Source organism: Peromyscus maniculatus, chromosome 1, assembly GCF_049852395.1.
Source record: "Peromyscus maniculatus bairdii isolate BWxNUB_F1_BW_parent chromosome 1, HU_Pman_BW_mat_3.1, whole genome shotgun sequence".
Lineage (NCBI taxonomy): Eukaryota > Metazoa > Chordata > Mammalia > Rodentia > Cricetidae > Peromyscus > Peromyscus maniculatus.
The window spans coordinates 194,127,059-194,143,488 of record NC_134852.1 but is presented as its reverse complement, the minus strand read 5'-3'; the positions used below and the strand labels follow the sequence as shown (position 1 = coordinate 194,143,488).

The 16,430-nt window shown below is 45.7% G+C and overlaps 1 protein-coding gene across 1 annotated transcript in view; it reads left to right on the top strand.

Annotated features, from left to right (window-relative positions):
• Rrp12 (ribosomal RNA processing 12 homolog) overlaps positions 1-4,406 on the top strand; it is a 56,580-nt gene extending 52,174 nt beyond the window's left edge. The window contains exons 34-35 of the mRNA XM_006990458.4: positions 28-110; positions 3,934-4,406. Of these exons, the coding sequence (XP_006990520.1) occupies positions 28-110; positions 3,934-4,042 (192 nt within the window). The 3' untranslated portion in view covers positions 4,043-4,406. The remainder of the gene's footprint in view (positions 1-27; positions 111-3,933) is intronic.
• Positions 4,407-16,430: the final 12,024 nt, after the last annotated feature.

The following is a 16,430-nucleotide window of genomic DNA, read 5'->3' as shown; positions in this document are numbered from 1 at the left end:
GCTTTTACTGTTTCTCTGGATGAGCAGAAAGCAAAGGGTGATGTGAAGAAGAAGGGCCGACTTGATCCGTATGCTTACATCCCACTCAACAGAACCAAGCTCAATCGCAGGTATGGTGACGTGTGAGTTAGTCGGCTCCACACAGGGCAGGGTCTTTCTTACTCAGGTCTCTTGTGGTTATTTATTTTTTGTTGTGTGTATGTGAGTGCCTGTGCCTCTTGTGTATGAATGTGAAGGTTGTTCCTATTGCTCCTTACCTTATCCTCTGTTGAGGCAGTTCCTATCTCTATACCTGGAACTCAGTGACTGTCCAGTCCTCAGCACCCCTGAGATTGCAGGTGCAGCCACCACACCTGGCTGTTTACATGGATGCTGGGGATCCCACCTTGTGCAGTAAATGCTTTACCCACCAAATACTGCCCAGCCCTATTTTTATTTTATTTTTTTTTTATATTCATTGTTTTGTGTGTTGTAGCTGGAATTTTTCTCTCCGGATCCCGCCAAGCCCTGGCAGTCCCGTAGCCCACTTATAAAATAAATATACAGACGCTTATAATATTTAAACTGCTCGGCCATTAGCTCAGGCCTACCATTGTCTAGCTCTTACTCTTACACTCAGCCCATTTCTGTTAATCTATATGTCATCATGTGTTCCGTGGCATTACCTGCTGCCTTTACATGATGCTCCCTGGACGGCAGGCTGGTGTCTCCTCCTCTCTGCCTTCCTGTTCTCCCAATTCTCCTCTCTGCTAGTCCCACCTATACTTCCTGCCTGGCTACTGGCCAATCAGTGTTTTATTTATCAATCAATCATCCACAGCAGTGTGTGTATGTGAAAGACAACTTGTGTGAGTCAGCTCTCCTCCCATCATGTGGGTTCCAGGGATTAAACTATGGTCATCAAGCTTGCCAGCTGTCAAGTGTCTTTGCCAGCTGAGCCATTGGACAAGCCCCATTATTCTTATTTGTATTTATTTATTTATTGGATTTTTTTTGAGACAAGGTTTCTTCTCTCTGTGTAACCTTGACTGTCCTGGAAGGTGAATTAAGACCAGGTTGTCATCAAACCTAGAGATCTGCCTGCCTCTGCTTCCCAAGTGCTGTGCAATACCACTGCCCAGCTTTATTTTTTAACATGTACTTACATGTACAGTATTGTTAACTTGAACTCTTCTCCGTGTGTGTGTGTGTGTGTGTGTGTGTGTGTGTGTGTGTTTATGTTATGTCATGTGCCTGTCCCATGTTGCTGTTATTGGCCTCAATCTCACTATCTAGCCAAGACTGGCCTGTTGTGAAATATTATTTTAACTGTGTAAAGGTGTCTTACATTTATTTCTGCTGCTTTTGTTAATGATGTAAAGACATGTTTCATTTGTTTGATTAAATAAAATTAACTTGAGGTCAGGAGGCTGAGTCAGCAACTAGCTGATAGGAAGTGGCAGGGAGGAACTAAGTGTAGCTAGGGTTCTTAAGTGGGTGGGGTGAGCAGCAAGGTGCCCCCCTTTTTTAGGAGACATGAGCAAGGAGAGAAGATTAGCTACTTGCTATTCATCCTCTCCAAGCAAGCAGAATTTACCTCAACCTTTGGATCCTGCCTTCTGTAGAAGGATAGAGATTTAGTCAAGTTTCCTTTAGCAGCCATGATAGAGCCAGTGCCTGGGGGAACAGAATTCCCGCCTGGCTGCAGCCAGTGTGGCCAAACTGAAGCTGCTGCTGGTAGCTGCGGAGTTGCAGTTGCTGCTTGGGACAGTGGTTGCTTAAGGGCAGCCACCGTATTGAATGCAAAACAACATTAGGCGCCAAAATGTAGTTTTTATTTGTTTTGTTTTTTTAATCTCTTTGGGGGCCCACCACCCAGCTCTCAAATAAACACACGGAGACTTATTCTTACTTATGAATGCCTGGCCTTAGTGTACCTTGTTTCTAGCCAGCTTTTCTTAACTTAAATTATCCCTCAAATTGCCTCAAGGGTTTTGTCTTTCTCTATTTCTTTATTCCTTTTTTTCCTTCTTACTCCATGGCTGGCTGGCTGGGTGGCTGGCTGGCTGGCTGGGTGGCTGGCTGGGTGGCTGGCCCTTGGTGTTCTCTCTCCTTTTTGTGCTCTTCCCTCTTCTCCTCCTATTTATTCTCTCTGCATGCCAGCCCCACCTATTTCTCTCTCCTGCCTAACTATTGGCCATTCAGCTCTTTATTAGACCATCAAGTGTTTTAGATAGGCAAAGTAACACAACTTCAAAGAGTTCAACAAATGCAACATAAAAGAATGCAACATAAAAGAATGCAACACATCTTTGCATCATTAAACAAATGTTCCACAGCATAAATGAATGTAATCCATCTAAAACTAATATTCCACAACACTGGCCTTGAACCTTTTTTTTTTTTTTTTAAGATTTATTGGCCAGGCAGTAGTGACAAACACCTTTAATCCCAGCACTCAGGAGGCAGAGGCAGGCAGATCTCTGAGTTTGAGGTCAATCTGGTCTATAGAGTTAGTTTTGGGACAGCCAAGGCTACACAGAAACCCTGTCTTGAAGGGGGAACAAAAGATTTATGTGTTTGTGTGCGATTATGTACACATGAGGGCAGTTTCTGGGAAAAACCAGAAAAGGGTATTGGGTACCCTAAAGCTAGAGTTACGGGCAGTTGTGAGCCACTAAAGGTAAATGTTGGGAATTGAATTTGGATCCTCTGTAAGACCATTATGTGCTCTTCACCTTGAGCCATGTCTGTAGCCCGCTGACCTTGAGCTCTTGATCTTCCTGAATTAGACTCTCAGGTGCTAGGGTTACAGGTGTGAGTTACTATGCCTTACTTAACTATCTTGTAAAACCCAATCTTGGGGATGGAAAATTTGGCTTATTGGTTAGGAACATTTGTTGCTCTTGCAGAGGACCCAGGTTCAATTCCCAGCACCCACATGGCAGCTCACAATCAGTTATAACTCCAGTTCCAGGGGATCTGATGCGTCCTTCTAGCCTACCTCTGCAGGCACTAGGCACACATGTTGTATACTTGCACACATGCAAGCAAAATATTCAAACACATAAAATCATCTGAAAAATACAACAGTGAAAACTTGTCAGATGTTCCTTCTTTGGAGCTCTTCTCCTTCTTAGGAATTTCTCCCTTAAATCTACACCTTCTCTCTTCTTCTTCTTTTGTGTTTTGTTTTGTTTTTTTTCAAGACAGGGTTTCTCTGTGTAGTTTTGGTGCCTGTCCTGGATCTCACTCTGTAGCCCAGGCTGGCCTCGAACTCATGGAGATCTGCCTGGCTCTGCCTCCGGAGTGCTGGGATTAAAGGCGCATGTGCCACACCGCCTGGCCCGGGCTCTCTCTTCTTAAAAATAAAATAAATCATGATCTTAGGTCACAGAGATTCTGGAATATATACATTCTACACAGTCACTATCTTTAATAGTTTTCCATAATTTGCTCTTCTAATCTTGTTGGAAAATTAGTTATTTTACTTAGACTATTAAATGGGACTTTTGGGTATAGGTGTGGGGACCATATGAGGTGTGTAAGAGTGCTTGCAAATGTTATATTCCTATGGAAATTAGTTCCAAATGGAATTCACAGGGAGGCATCTGCAGATGGCCTTTTGAGGAAAGGCTGGTTGGATAGAGTGAGCCTTGACCTTGTCTAAGTTTGTTAGTGGAAGGATGGATGGGGATTTTGTGCAATAGCCAGGTCAGGACATAGGACTGTCCGCTTATGTCACTCTGTCTCTGCCAGGGGTGCCCATCATCTGATTTTGTTTTTCTATTGAGACCAGGTTTCCTGTGCGGGATCTCAGGCTGTCATTGAACTTGCCATCCTTAGCCTTCCAAGAGCCGGGATTGCAGGCATGCACCACCACACGCCAACACTGTAAGGAGAGAGAGAGCTTCTGTTCTCAGTGAGATCAGCTCTTGTTCTTTCTTCCTGCAGGAAAAAGGTGAAGCTGCAGGGACAGTTTAAAGGTCTGGTGAAAGCTGCTCAGCGGGGATCCCAGGCGGGACACAAACTTCGCAACAGAAAGGATCGTGGTCGGCACTGAGTCCTTGGGGGAATGGAGCTGTTCTCTGCCACAGTCCAAGGCCCTTTTCCAGCCCTCATGCTGTTTTAACACCAGCTCCAGGTGTGAGCCTTGCAAAACCTGGACAAAGAAGGACTCATTGGAACCAGGACACCGTTCCTAGAAAGATGCATAGGATTTGGAAAGTCCAAATGTCCTTAGAAACATTGTCAACATCTGGGGGTGGAACCATGTGACATTGCTACCTCTGAGAGCCCCTGTGAGGTGCTCTGCTTTCTGCCCAAAGTGGCCATGAGAGCAGAGTGGTGATCATGGTCTACATGTGGAAGGTCTTCTGTAACCAGGCATAGAATAAATGTGCATGGCCATGCATCAACCCTGAAAACAGAGTTTTTCATCTCTGCCCTCCAGGGATAAGAAACCTGACTACGGGCCGTACTGAGTGTGACTTGACCCCTTCCTATCCAACTCCCAGCAATCTGGCCAGTAGTGTCAACATGTGTCAGGAGGGCTTCCTCCAGTCCAAAAATGGCATTAGGACGTGGAAGGAGTAGTGAATGCTCCATGGTTGGTAGCATCACAGGGTTGAGCACCAGGGACCCAGAATAGGAGGCAGTGGCTGACAGTTCTTGGAGCTGCATCTTCAGCTGCCCCGGTTCACAAGCCTCTGTCAGCATCCCTGTCCATGATTCAGCAGAGCTACTGAGCCCTTCCTGGCTCCAACAGTTATTGAGGGAACCAAGCTAGGAACCAAAGCAGAGAACAGAGAGGAATGCTTCTTACTTGCTTGCTCAGCTTGTTTTCTTATACCTTCCTGAACCACCTTGTCCAGGGGTGGCCCAGGGCTGGGCCTAATGTGGGTGTATTTTCCCATATCAGTCAGTAATTGAGAAAATGCCCCACAGAATACAGGCCAATCTGATAGAGGTGTGTTCTCAGCTGAGGTCCTCCTGAAGGTGACTCTGGCTGTGTCAAGTAGACAGAAAACTAACAGCACACCCATCTCCCCTGTTCTTTCTCCTGGATCTGGTTGTGCAGTGTGATTCCCTTTTAAGTGCTGCTAAGGCCACCTGACCCATCAGCCCAGCATTTGTTCTGGGTGTGTTTCCCCAGCGGGCAACCAGAAGCAGAGGACCCTAGGGCTTTTGCCATACCTAGTTTATAGAGTATGCCTTGTCTTGATTAGTGAGCTCTGGCTCATATCTTTTCCTTGTGAGATGAGACCAGCATACACATTCTGCCCCCCCCCAGGGGGGGGGGCAAGGTTCTCTGTGTAGCCTTGGCTGTCCTGGAACTCACTCTGTAGACCAGGCTGGCCTCAAACTCACAATGATCTTCCTACTTCTGCCTCCTGAGTGCTAGGATTAAAGTTGTGCGCCACCACCAGCCAGCTACAACATACACATTGTTAAATAGTTTCTGTTTTGGTTTAATTCCCTTGGCACTATGATGCTGCTGGTACAATTTTTGGTAGCCTGTGTCTTAATACTGTTCCTTTCATTCTCTAAGATTTCTGGGTTTAGTATCTCCCATGCTAGGGCATTTCCACCCATGACCTTGGGCTAAAAATCTGAGGGGAACCACAGCTTGCCAAGAGGTGGCACTGTTTACATGCCTTGCTCACAGAAATCGAGAATGGGTAGCCAAAAGATTTATTAAGGATTTACAAAGGTTTTCCAATCCTGACCCCCATTATCACCACTCAGCATCACATTTATCTCAGACCAAGCCTTTCCTGGCCCCTCCTCTCTCAGGAAATGGAACCACATGCATTAGGGAGCCTGGTGTAAAGGAGGGATGGGTCTGAGCCAATCACCCGGTATTGATGTCTTTACAAAGAAGCCTGAAACCAGCCTGCTTATTTTAGCATATCTTCCAAGAAGCCCTGCTTCCTTTCAAGGAGGGAGGGAGGGTGACCCAGGAAAGCTGGTAACAGTGAAGTACTGAACTTTGTTCCTTGAGAGGTAGAGTTCAAGGTTGGCTTTTTTTTTGGGGGGGGGGGGCTGTAGAGGCAAGTGTTAAGTCTTCTGGTCTAGGAACTCAGGGGCTTGAAAGATGTTAGGGAAGGCAATGCTGCTTTTCTGTGGGGGGGGGCGAGGGGGGGCATCGGCAACAGGGCCACAGCAGCATTCCTCACACAAAATTCATTCCACCACAGGGCTTGTCGAAGAGTCACAAGCTTCCTCCAAGATCCACATTTACCACCAAGCTTGTTAGGTCTTCGTTGATGTCAGAATCTGAGTGGTTTCCAGACATTCTCTTCTGATCCATCTTCCATTCAGTCACAGACTGAAGGAAAATCCATACCCACCTTACCACATACTACCAAAAAGGCAGCTCTTCCGTAGCTGGTGTGTGTGAGCTTGGGTCTCACAAAGGGAATCTAATCAAGTGGCTGTCCTGAGACATCTGGTCAAGGAAGAGTCAAGTTAGGCCACCCTTCCCCCACCCTGTTCTCCTTCTCATGATTGTGGCAAAGGCTTGGTGACTGTCCTGGTGGTCCACTGCCTGCAGAGGCTGGTCTCACTAGGTTAATCTTGTTTATAGTCTGTCAGCCTTGGGAAGGCTGGTTTGGTTTGATTTACAATGTGAGAAACTGATATTCTAGTAGCCACTGTTTTCAGTCCTGAGTCCTTTTCCCATTGCTTTTCTTGGTTATGTTCCTTCAAATTAAAATATATTTTCTATTTCATTATAAAAGATTCACGGAACATTTGGAAAAAGCAGGAAAGTAAAAGCAGGAGCTAGAATATTTCACCAGATCTCATGTAACCTGTATGTACTTCATTCCGTTCCTTTTTTACTGCACTCAGGACCCACTTTTCTTTGGACAAAGATACGGTCCTTACTTAGTGTCCTTGGAAACAAACAGAGGCTGTGTGTGGCAGGCTAGTGCTATCTACCATTCAGCTCTATCTCCATCCCTAATACTTGGTTTTGCATTTTGTTGTTGTTTTGTTTGAAACAAGGCCTCCCTGCTAGCCCTGGCAGGGTGTCCTTCACTTGACAGAGATCTGCCTGCCTCTGTCTCCCAAGGTGCTCACCAGGGTTAGAGCTGTGCGTAACCACATCTGACCACTTTGTTGTTTTGAAGACAAGAGTCTCACTGTGTAAACCTAAGCCAGCCTCAAACTCACAATCCTCCTGCCTCAGCCTCCTGAATTGAGGATTGAGGCAATGCACTACTTTCAGCTAAGAAACAAGTTTTTGTTCCTTTTTAAATTATTTCATTTTGATTTTTAAGATTTATGTGTAAGAGTATTATGCCTGTATGTATGTCTGTGTATAAAGCACATATTATTATACATTTACACTTGACTATATAACCAAGTTTTACCTTACCTGAGTAAATTCTTGAGTGGCACAGTTTAGAACATCCGCCCAGTGGACGGAGCTCAGTTTATTTATAAAGGCTTTTGGAGCCCTAAGCAAGCTGCTCAGTGCTTACGCAGGACTTTAAAGCCACCACTAGAGGCTGGGTTGTGCGTAATATTTAGAAAATGACATGATGAATACTCTTTGTTCTATTTTTGATATACATTATTATGATGGGGGAGATGACTGTACTCCAGAAAATAACCCTGATTTGGGACAATGTAAGCTGGTTTGCCATTTCCTGAAATTATGCTTAATGTAGCCACTGTCATTAGAAACATTTCCCAAGCTGTTAGCTGACAGCAAGTAACTGAAGGCCAGTGCTGCGCCACAGAAGCTGGGTCCTCCCGCCCCTCCCACTGATCGCCATGGAAATGCTCCGTGGGTCCTCTCCAAGAACAAGTACTCTTAGCCTCCACCATATACCCAGCCCCCTTCTGGGTATATGGCTTTTTGTTGTTGTTGTTGTTGAGGAAGCGTTACTATGTAATGCTGGCTAGCCTGGAATATGTGGTCCAGGCTGGCCTTGAACTCATAGGGATCCTGTTTCTGTTTCCTGTAGGCTGGGATTAAAGGTGTGCATCACCATACCCAGCAGTGGGTTGTTTTGGTTTGGTTTTTCTTTTCCGCAGGGTCTCCTTTAGCCCATGCTGGCCCTTGGATTTGGTGTGTACCCGAGGATGACCTGGCAATGCTAATCCTCTTGCCTGGTACTATTGGTATGCACCACTGTAGCTGGTTTATGTGGTGCTAGGGATTGAACCCAGGGTTTTATGCATGCTAGACAAGTTCTGTCTGAGCTACATCCCTAACCCTCTGGAACAGGATTTCAAAGCTGTGGTCAGCATCAGTGAAGTCATGAAGAATGTGTAATGTGGCGGTTTGAATAAGAATGGCCCGATAGGCACATCTATTTGAATGCTTAGGGAGTGGCACCATTTGAAAGGGTTAGGAGGTGTGGCCTTGTTGGAGGAAGTGTGTCACTGGGGGTGGGCTTTGAGGTCTCAAAAACTCATGCCAGGCCCAGTGTCTCTCCCTGCTGCCTGTGGATCCAGATGTAGAACTCTCAACTTCAGCACTACCATGCTCTGCCATGACAACAATGGACAAAACCTCTGAAATTGTAAGCAAGCCCCAATTAAATGCTTTCTTTTATGAATTGCTATGCCTTTTCACAGCAATAGAACACTCACTAAGATACAGTCGAAATGGTGGCGCACGCCTTTAATCCCATCGCTCTTGAGGCAGAGGCAGGCTGAGTTCTGTGAGTTTGAAGTAAGCATGGGATGCTTAGTGGGACCTGTCTCCAAAAAAAAAAAAAAAAAAAAAAATTAGAAAAAAAAAATAGTAGCTTGGTGCTAAATTCTCACACCAGAGCTGGGTTGTGAGCTCAGCTCTGCAAGTCTCAAATCAGAATTAAGCAGGTTCAAGAGAAAACCTAGGCTCAGGAGCAAGTCCAGTCAGTGTAATTATTAATTTGTAATGAGAAATGTAAACTACCCAGGATACAGTGATTGGCCAGGACATACTCTGCTTTGCAATAAGTCAAAGTCAGTGGTAAGCAATGAGGAAACATGGAGAAAGGGAACCCTCTGAATGATACGTGGGTAGTGGTGTCCTTGTGGGGGGGCACACCTGCAGATTGTGACTCCTCCCCCCCCCCCCCCCCCCCCCCCCGTAGCCTGCTGGGGCCCAACACCACTGAGAATGAGCAGGAAAGATCTTTCTTTCCTGTGGCAACCAGACTCTGAGTCTGTCCCCTGCCACCACAAAGCGTTTCTGAGATTTAATTAGGCTCCGGCTCCTTCACACATGGCATGCCCGGATCAAATTTCTAAGCCCAGCTCTTGTGGCTTTTGCAAGGGAGACAGTCTTTTCCTTCTAGGGCCTGGTACAGATAACTGAGCCTTCATGTAGGGTAATGTCCAGAGGACAGCTTGGTTATTAGGTCCCTGTGATGTTACCCTGAAGACCTGCAGGGACCCACTAGACCTGATTGTTGAAAGTCACAATTCCAAATAGCATGTGAAGCCCAGGAGATGGGTTTGTGAAGGGATTCAGGAGTGGCCTGTGTATCTTCACAGCTCCTCTGCAGATTGTGTGAGCCCTTGAAGCCTTGCTTATAACCAGAGCTGCTACTACAATAGAGCTCCTGGACTTGAGGCCACAGAGCAAATAGGCTCATAAAATGACTAGCGTGGTTATCAGCCCGAGCAGATTTTAAACAGCATGTATGTTGATTGCATCATTGTACAATAATCCTTCTGTAAACATGCCCTCTTAATCATTCTAACTGCAAGTTCTGCTCCTTACAAGGAGGTGGGGCCCACCCAAAGCAAACACTGCAGGCAGCAAGTGGCAACTAATATTCCAAAGATAATTCCCTGCCAACATGAGGACTGTCACGTTGGGCCACGTGTTCCCTTCCGTAACACTTCATACAGGGCCTGTCATGAACAACCAGACACACGTGATTCTTGTGGCTGGGTCTGAAACTCCTGGATGGGGGCCATTAGCAGTTGCAGCCCCACTTGGTACGGCTTTTACCTGAGGCCTTCACACGCTCCCTCCATCTCTGATTCCTGTAGTCAATTGTATTCTGAGTGTGGTTATGATTCCCACCTAGCAGCTGGCCTCACCCTCACCCTTCGCAAATGCTACCCCCTGCCGCCAAAGTCTGGGTGGACTCATGGCCTGGGTAGTTCAAGTTCTCATCCCCACAACCTGCTGCACTCAGCCCTGGAGAGACCAGAGAGACTACCGTGGCACTGAGAGGTTTGGCTGTGAATTTGCAAACGCCACCTGAGGTTGCCACACCAGTGTCTGTTCTTCCCCACAGTTACCTTGGGGGTTCTTTACTCAAACGCATCCCTGAGACAAGAACCAATTACAGAACGTGCAGGTGAGGAGGGTGGAGCCGGGTCTGCTGACTTGGCTGAGGTGAAGGGCAGGGCAGGACAGCCAAGGGCAGGACTGAGTGCTCCTTTCTCTTCCGCCTTCTGGGAGGCAGACTGAGCTGACCTGCAAGGCTTTCTTCACTTCACTTTCTTTTCTCACATTCCTTACTTTTTCCTCCCTCCCCATTCTCCCCTACTTCACACACTTTTGCATTTACTCCCAAGTGGAGCAGTTCCAACAGAAACTTGGAGGCAATGGGGCATAGTGGTAAGCTATGCAGGCAGGATCCTGGCTGTCGGAGCTGATGAGGTTGGGGCAGGAGAGCTGGCTCAAGGATTAAGAGCAATGGCTGTTCTACCAGAGGCTCAATTCCTAACACCCTTGGTGGCTCACAGCCGTCTGTAACTGTAGTCCCGTGGGGTCTGATGCCCTCTTCAGCTGTGCAGAAGTACATACAGACAAAACACACAAATACATACATAAATATTTCCTAAAAAGTTGATGAGATGAGGCAGAACATAAAACAACGAAAGGGGCTGGAGAGATCTAGAGCACTTGTTGCTCTTGCAGAGGACCTGGGTTCAAGTCCCAGCACCCACATGGTGACTCACCATCATTCCTAATTCCCCTTATGGACTGGCATGCACATGGTGCACAGACATAGGTACAGGTAAAACATTCATAAAATACATCTAAAACTTAAAAGAAAAAGAAGTTTCTCAAAGTAATGACTGCTCTTCCAGAGGATTTGTGTTTGCTTCCTAGCACCCACATGGCAGCCTACAACCACCTCTAATGCCAGCTGCCTTCTCCTCTTAGGGCAACAGTCACCAACATGCTGCAAGTATATATATGCAGCCAGAATACCCTATGCCTAAGATAAGTTTATAAAAACAAAACAATGAAACAGGATTGGAAGAGGGCTGTGGAGGACAGCAGGAATGCTCTGAGGGGACTCACTTGAATGATGGCTGTCTTAGGAGTGTCTCCTGGCTAAGGTCTGAAGGGTGAGAGGGTTTGGAGTCCAACCTTCCCAGGTGTCTAAGCAACAAGGGAGCAAACTATTGGACCCGGCTCCAAGTTGTTTTTGCCCCCGAGCTCACCGTTTCCCTTAGAGATGTATGTGGGGATGTGGGTGTGACTGGGGAGTAGACAGCTCCACTTTGGGGTCTTGTGGCTACAGGCAAAGTAGGGGAGAAAGAATGACTCAGACTGAAGAATAAGGTATGAGCCCTTGAAGCAGAAGTTTGGCCTTTTCCAGTACCTGGCTGAAGGTCGGAACTGCCCAACCAAGGGAGCGATCACTTCTGGAGAGCATCATCACATCAGTTCGTCTTCTTGCCTCCTCCTCTACACCATACACCGCCATCCTCACAACAGACAACAGCCAATGGTTTTTGTTTTTTTTTGTTTTGTATTTTGTTTTGTTTTGTTTTGTTTTGTTTTTGAGACAGAGTTTCTCTGTGAAACAGTCCTGTCTGTCCTGGATCTCACTCTGTAGACCAGGGTGGCCTCGAACTGAGAGATCCGCCTGCCTCTGCCTCCCAAGTGCTGAGATTAAAGGCGTGCACCACCACTGCCTGGTAGCCAATGATCTTTCAAAAAAAAAAAAAAATAGATGGGATCAGGACAGTGTCTTATGTACCTGCCCCCATTTAAATCCTGTAGGAACAGCCACCAGCAACAGCAGGGCACAACAGTCTGGGGACTCGTGGCTTGGGGGGGTGGCGCAGGGAATTATCAAAACAGCGGTAGGTAGCCAGCCAGTGGTGGCCCATGCTTTAATCTCAGCTAATTTCCTCATTTTTAAAAGCGTTGTGTGTGTTGGGGGGGTGCACACCTTTAATCCCAGCACTTGGGAGGCAGAGGCAGGCAGGTCTCTGTGAGTTCGAGGCCAGCCTGGTCTATAAAACAAGTTCCTGGACAGCTAGGACTGTTACACAGAGAAACCTTGTTTCAAAAACAACAACAAAAGGGAAAGAGGTTGGGCCATGACACATGTGTGCCTGCACTTACATATGCACACAGCAATAATAAATAAATAAAAAAAACTGGGCGGTGGTGGCGCACACCTGTAATCCCAGCACTCAGGAGGCAGAGGCAGGTGGATCCCTGTGAGTCTACAGAGTGAAATCCAGGACAGGCACCAAAACTACACAGAGAAACCCTGTCTCAAAAAACAAAACAAAACAAAAATAATAAAGAAAGAAAGGAAGGAAGGAGGGAAGGAAGGAAGGAAGGAAGGAAGGAAGGAAGAAAGGAAGGAAGGAAGGAAGGAAGGAAATCCAGGTGTGGTATCGCAAGCCTTTCATCCTAGCACTCAGGAGGCAGAGCCAGGGGGATCTCTGTGAGTTCGAGGCCAGCCTGGTTTACATAGTGAATTCCAAAACAGCCTGAACTATGTAGTAAAAAACCAAAGTAAATAAATAAATAAAAGTAAAATGAATATGTGTGTGTGCAGTGTGTGTGAATGTGGTATATGGTGTGTGTGTGTGTGATTATGATGTGTGTGTGGTGTGTGCGTGTGATTGTGTGTGTAGTATGATGTGTATATGTGGTGGTGTATGATTCTGATATGTATGTGTGTGGTATGATGTGTGTGTTTGTGTGTGTGTGTGTGTGTGTGTGTGTGTGGTTGGTAGAGTGCTTGCCTACCAAACATAAAGCCTTGGATTCAGTCTCCAGAACCATAATCTCTAAACCTTACCCATAATCCTAGCACTCTGGAGGCAGAAGCAAGAGAATCAGAAGGCCAAGGTTATCCTTGCTACATCATGAGTTTGAGGATTGCCAGATGTACATGAGATACTCTCAAAAATAAATAAGTAAGCCGGGTGGTGGTGGCACACGCCTTTAATCCCAGCACTCGGGAGGCAGAGGCAGGCGGATCTCTGTGAGTTCTTGAGGCCAGCCTGGGCTACCAAGTGAGTTCCAGGAAAGGCACAAAGCTACACAGAGAAACCCTGTCTCGAAAAACCAAAATAAATAAATAAATAAATAAATAAATAAATAAATAAATAAATAAATATACATACATAAATGCAAAAAAGAGGTGAACCATTTTAAAAGCGTTGTTTAACCCTGGTCTATCCAGGATATTTCAATATGTAACATAGTATGTTTTGAATCCAGTTTATTTTGACACTGTCTATGCAGTGCAGTTTATATTTAAATGTGATGGGCTATCTCAGTTCAGACTAGCTGTGTTTCCAGTGCTCAGTAATGCTTAGGGGTGGAGGCTTACCAATGGACATTACATTTCTTGATTCTTCCTTTACTAAAGCAATGAATTCCCCTTAAACAAGATTTAAGTTTTACTATGTATGGCGTACATGCTGTAAAATTCTCTCATTATATGTACTTCTGCAGCTTGTAGTAAAGTAATAGATTGTGTAACCAACCCCAGCTTGCAGTTAAAGAACATTCCAAGCATCCCAGAATGTTTTCCTCATGTCTGTTTTGTTTTCATATTGAAACAAGGCCTTACTATGTAGCCTGGGCTAGCCTCAAGTCAATCCTTCCATTTCAGCCTCCCAAACACTAGGATTACAGGCATGCATTACCACACCTGGCTGGCAGTTTATTTTCTCACATTGCTGAATAATACTCCATTGTGTGGATCCACACACATTTTGTTTATTAACTCACCACTGGAAGAACATTTAGGTTGTTTTCAGTTTCAAAACCATGACTAATGCTGCTGTGAACATTCATGTGCCTGTCTGTGCGGACAGGTCTCTAGTTCCTTTGAGTAGAGTCCTAAGAGTGGACTCACTGGGTCATGTGGAGAGTTTGTGTTTAATCTTTTTTTTTTTTTGTTTGTTTGTTTTTTTTTTTGAGACAGGATTTCTCTGTGTTACCCTGGCCATCCTGGAACTCTCTCTAAAAACCAGGCTGGCCTCAAACTCAGAGATTCACCTGCCTCTGCCTCCCGAGCACTGGGATTAAAGGTGTGCACCACCACTGCCTGGCCTGTGTTTAACCTATTAAGGAACTGCTAGCTTGAAACTGTTTCCAAAAGTACAGGCTTCATTTCACATGCCCTCTGTAGGTGGCAAGGGTTCTGGTTCTCTACCACCTTCTTGCCAACAGTTATTATTTTCTGTCTTGTATATTTTATTTTGTTTTCTGTGTATGAATGTTTTGCCTGCATATATGTATGTGTGCCACACGAGTGCCTGATGTCCTTGGAGGTCAGAAGAGGGCATCAGATTCCCTGGGACTGGAGTGAGAGTTGGAGCTACTGTGTGGGTGCTGGGAATTGAACCCGGGTCCTCTGGAGGAGCAGCCAGTCTTACACTGAGTCATCTCTCCAGCCCCAATGTAGCTGGAGTTTCCCTCCAGCTCTCGCCAAGCCCTGGCAGTCCCACAGCCCACTTATAAAATAAACACACAGACTCTTATATTATTTAAACTGTTTGGCCTAATGGCTCAGGCTTCTAGCTAGCTGTTCTTATATCTTAAATTAACTCATATCTATTAGTCTATAAGTTGCCACGTGGCTCGTGGCTTACTGGTACTTTACATCTCACTTTTCATGGTGGCGGCTGGCAGCGTCTCTCTGACTCAGCCTTCCACTTCCCAGAATTCTCCTCTCTCCTTGTCCCGCCTATACTTCCTGCCTGGCTACTGGCCAATCAATGTTTCATTTATTAACCAATCAGAGCAACATATTTAACATACAGAACATCTCAGGGCACCCCAATTATTTGTTTGTATGTGAGAATGTCATAGCACATGTGTGGACATCGGAGTCCCTTCTCTCCTTCCATCATTTGGGCCCTGGGATGGAACTCAGGTTGTCAGGCTTGACTGCAAGCACCCTTACTCACTGAGCCGTCCTGCTAGCCTTTATCCGACATTTCCTATGTATTACATTCAGTGTGCCCTCAAAACTGAAGAAGAGTAGATCTGCACTGGAAACATGGTAATGAGATTATTTCATGCCAGCAAATGGACTGTGGCTCCAATTATGTAAGAAGAGAACCAAATGTCAGATACAGCATGTCGTGTTTTTATTGAGATGAAATTCACATGCCATAATATTAGCCATTTTAGTCTGGAGTGAAGCTTGAACCACCTTTTGTGGGGCTCCTTTCACTTATACTCATGTTGTAGCCTGTGCCAGGACATCATCCTTTACACTTTGTTTCTTTCTATGCCCTTATGTGTACATGCATATGCATGTACAGGTATGTACCCATTAATGCATGCGTGTGTGGAAGCCAGAGGGTGCTGGGAATCTTCCTCCATCGTTCTTCATCTTATTTTTTAAGGCAGGGTCTCTCAGTGAAGCTGAAGGTCACTGATTGGTTGACCAGAGAACTCTTGGGACCCACCTATCTCTGTCTTCCCACATGGGGTGTGCATGACTCTGCTCAACGTTTTGTTTTCAAGAAAGAGTTTCTCTGTGTAGCCCTGGCTGTCCTGGAACTCACGCTGTAGACCAGGCTAGCCTTGAACTTGGAGATCTGCCTACCTAGACTCCCAAGGGCTGGGATCAAAGGCATGTGCCACCACTGCCCAGCAACTGTGCTTGACTTTTAAGAGGCAGGAGAGGAGCTGAGCACTTAGGTCCTTAATGCTTACACAGCACGCACTTTATCCACTGAGCCATCCCCCATGCCCTTTAATTCTTTATTATTATTAGTAGTATATATGCATATGTATATGTATATATTGGTTGTTCGAGATACGGTTTCTCTGTGTAACAGCCCTGCCTGTCTTGGAACTCACTCTGTAGCCCAGGCTGGCCTCGAACTCACAGAGATCCACCTGGCTCCGCCTCCTGAGTACTGGGATTAAAGGTGCGAAACACCACCGCCCGGCCCTTTAATTCTTTTTAACCTAATTAATAGCATGAGTTTTGTTCAAGAGAATGGGCTCTGAATTGTATCTCTAACCATGAGTAGAAACATCAGGGCTTCATTCTTTTTCTATGACAGAATAAGATTCCAGGATATATCCTAATTTGTGTAGCCACTCAACTACTAATGGACCACACCATAGAACTGGATTTTTGCATGTGAATATGCCTAGAAGTATTTCTGCTCCCTAGGGAATAACTCTCTTCTAGTACTACCTATAGGAGGCTTATCCCCTATCTATATAGTATATAGTGTATATAGTATACCCT